This window comes from Odontomachus brunneus, unplaced genomic scaffold (assembly GCF_010583005.1).
Source record: "Odontomachus brunneus isolate Ranch 3 - 2012 unplaced genomic scaffold, Obru_v1 Obru_scaffold_039, whole genome shotgun sequence".
Classification (NCBI taxonomy): domain Eukaryota; kingdom Metazoa; phylum Arthropoda; class Insecta; order Hymenoptera; family Formicidae; genus Odontomachus; species Odontomachus brunneus.
In genome coordinates, this window is record NW_022639489.1 from 856,818 (window position 1) to 859,206 (window position 2,389).

At 32.4% G+C, this 2,389-nt stretch overlaps 2 protein-coding genes across 2 annotated transcripts in view; both read right to left on the reverse strand.

The window, feature by feature from the left end:
• LOC116844090 (transmembrane protease serine 9-like) overlaps positions 1–2,389 on the reverse strand; it is a 13,320-nt gene that overhangs the window by 6,927 nt on the left and 4,004 nt on the right. Inside the window, exons 6-10 of the mRNA XM_032815215.1 lie at positions 1,943–1,952; positions 1,643–1,827; positions 1,336–1,461; positions 1,004–1,252; positions 773–879 (exon numbers count right to left, since the gene is read on the reverse strand). Of these exons, the coding sequence (XP_032671106.1) occupies positions 773–879; positions 1,004–1,252; positions 1,336–1,461; positions 1,643–1,827; positions 1,943–1,952 (677 nt within the window). The remainder of the gene's footprint in view (positions 1–772; positions 880–1,003; positions 1,253–1,335; positions 1,462–1,642; positions 1,828–1,942; positions 1,953–2,389) is intronic.
• Positions 573–2,389, reverse strand: part of LOC116844160 (chymotrypsin-1-like) — a 2,212-nt gene continuing 395 nt past the window's right edge. The window contains exons 2-5 of the mRNA XM_032815355.1: positions 1,643–1,827; positions 1,336–1,461; positions 1,004–1,252; positions 573–879 (exon numbers count right to left, since the gene is read on the reverse strand). Of these exons, the coding sequence (XP_032671246.1) occupies positions 733–879; positions 1,004–1,252; positions 1,336–1,461; positions 1,643–1,827 (707 nt within the window). The 3' untranslated portion in view covers positions 573–732. The remainder of the gene's footprint in view (positions 880–1,003; positions 1,253–1,335; positions 1,462–1,642; positions 1,828–2,389) is intronic.

Consider the following 2,389-nt stretch of genomic DNA (forward strand, 5'->3'; position numbering starts at 1 on the left):
CACACACACACACACACGCACACACACATAAATATATATATCTCTTAAAATAAACTGATTTCCCACAGAGCACAGAAGTTTCAAAAAGCTTTCAGAAAGATTTCAGGAAGATCTCAGAAAAGTTTAATGTTTCTGAAACCTTTTTGAAAGCTTATATATATGTATGAAGCTTAATATGTATGAAGCTTCACTGAATGCAAATATGATATCTGAATCTCAAAATTCAAGATAGTAAATCTAATATGGCGGATAAAAATTGAAAAAATTATTGGATTTAATCCACCATATTGGGTCCGCTATTTTGAATTTTGAAATTCTAGTATCATATTAGGATTCTGCGACTTTGAAAACCTTAATACTAAAATCGTAGCGAAAAAAAGACACATTTTTTCATATACTGATGGCTGCATATTACTTTTAAGTAAATATTTAATAGTTTCAGTCACACTCTCCATATAATTCCAAAAGTTTTTGTTGCAATTTTTATTATAATAATTTTTCTCCATACACAGCTTTAGATTAATTATTGGTTTCATAAAAAAAAAGTTTATGTCGGGAAGAGAAATACATAATTTATTTTTAATTATATTTTTTTATTGTTTATTTTATGCCTTTATATCACTTCTATAGAACGTATTAATGACAGTAGCAACGTGTTTCACACGCTTTAACTGAAAATTCTTGGTAATGTTTGGAATATAGATCGCCGGTCAACTGTGATTATTAGAATGATCAGCACTTCTTCTGATGTTCTTTAATCCAGGCCCGATACGTATAAACATTAGTGAATACATCAGGTTCACCCACAGCGCAGGGTTTGCCCCAGGAGACAATACCAACAAGTTGATCGTTACAAATGAGAGGACCTCCGCTGTCACCCTAAAAAATTGTATGTTTTAAATTAGTAACTCTTTCAACTCGTTTCTTGTTCTCAATGAGGATACGCGTACGTATGAACAATTACTTTCAGATCATTATGCATAAAATAAGGTAAGACACTCACATGGCAAAGACCTTGCCCATAGTCACGATAGGTACATATTTGATTCACAGAATTGCTTGGATGTGCTGTCTGGCAGTCCTTATGTGTCAAAACCTTCACTACGAGATATTGAAGCATTGTCGGCATGTTTTCGTGTAAGCCGAGATTTCCCCATCCACTTGCTATAGCATTATGGTTGCCATCGGCATAATCTTTACTCGCTATAGGAATTGGAGCTTGGACTTTGCTGGTCTTAATCGGCGATTTTAACTACGAGAAAAAAAGCGTTTTAAATTGTCGTGTACACATCATATTTCCTTACGCACTTTAGGAGAACTGAGAATTATGCTTACAGTGATCAAAGCGATATCGTTGTTTATTATACGTGAGAGAGGATTGTAGTCTTCATGCACTTGAATGCACTTGATTTCATGTCGTTGACCACCAATTCGTACGTTGTTTGATCCAGTCACAACAGTCTGCGAATATTTTTATTAAATTAGATAGAAGCAGTAGAGTAAATTAGAAAATGATGATACAAAGCGTTAGAAATAAAAATTACCGCGTCTCTAATTTTTCTATATATTATTTATAATGTATATATAAAAAAATCAATATAATCGAACAGATCGTTCTTACTAGTTACTGTTATTTACGGACCAAGCGATCCCTCTGACTTTGTTGATACGGTATACAATGAGCAGCAGTGAGGATATGTATATCGCTAATAAGAGTTCCTCCGCATATATGGCTTTTGCTTCTCTGAAGGGAGACTTGATGTGGAAATTGTCCAGGCGATGCCACGTCGCCACCCACGATAGGTTCAGGTTCATCGCTGTATACCTCTGTAATTAACAATTTTAAGTCCGTAATCGTTTATTACTTCGCCTAAAAATGTTTCACTTAGTATATATACAAGGTAAGATGAGATCAAACTGAATAAAAAATTTCTTTACTTACTCGCAAGCACCTACGTAAAATTATGAGTTATTAATTAAAGAAGAGTTATTAATTAAAGAAGTTATTAATTAGCGAATGGGTGTGCAAATGTGCGGCATACGGTAAAGAATGTGACAGTAAGTATGATTTGCATTGTATTTTTTGTATACATGAATTCATATTGTATTCATATATATGAAGACAAACAAATATAAAAAAGTCCTCTACAATTTTGCAAACGACCACGTAGATTTCTAAATTATTAATTAAAATAGATTAGTGAGCTTTGGCAATTTTGTATCAGGCACCTGTATGTAATAGCTATCTACGTTTTTGGCTATATAGTTCTTCTAAATATGTCATTTTTACATATTTTCACATATGTATCATGATTATCATTACAGAAAAATATTTTTAAAAAATGTGTGATACTATTTATATATTTAAATTTTTTTCGTTTATTAATTC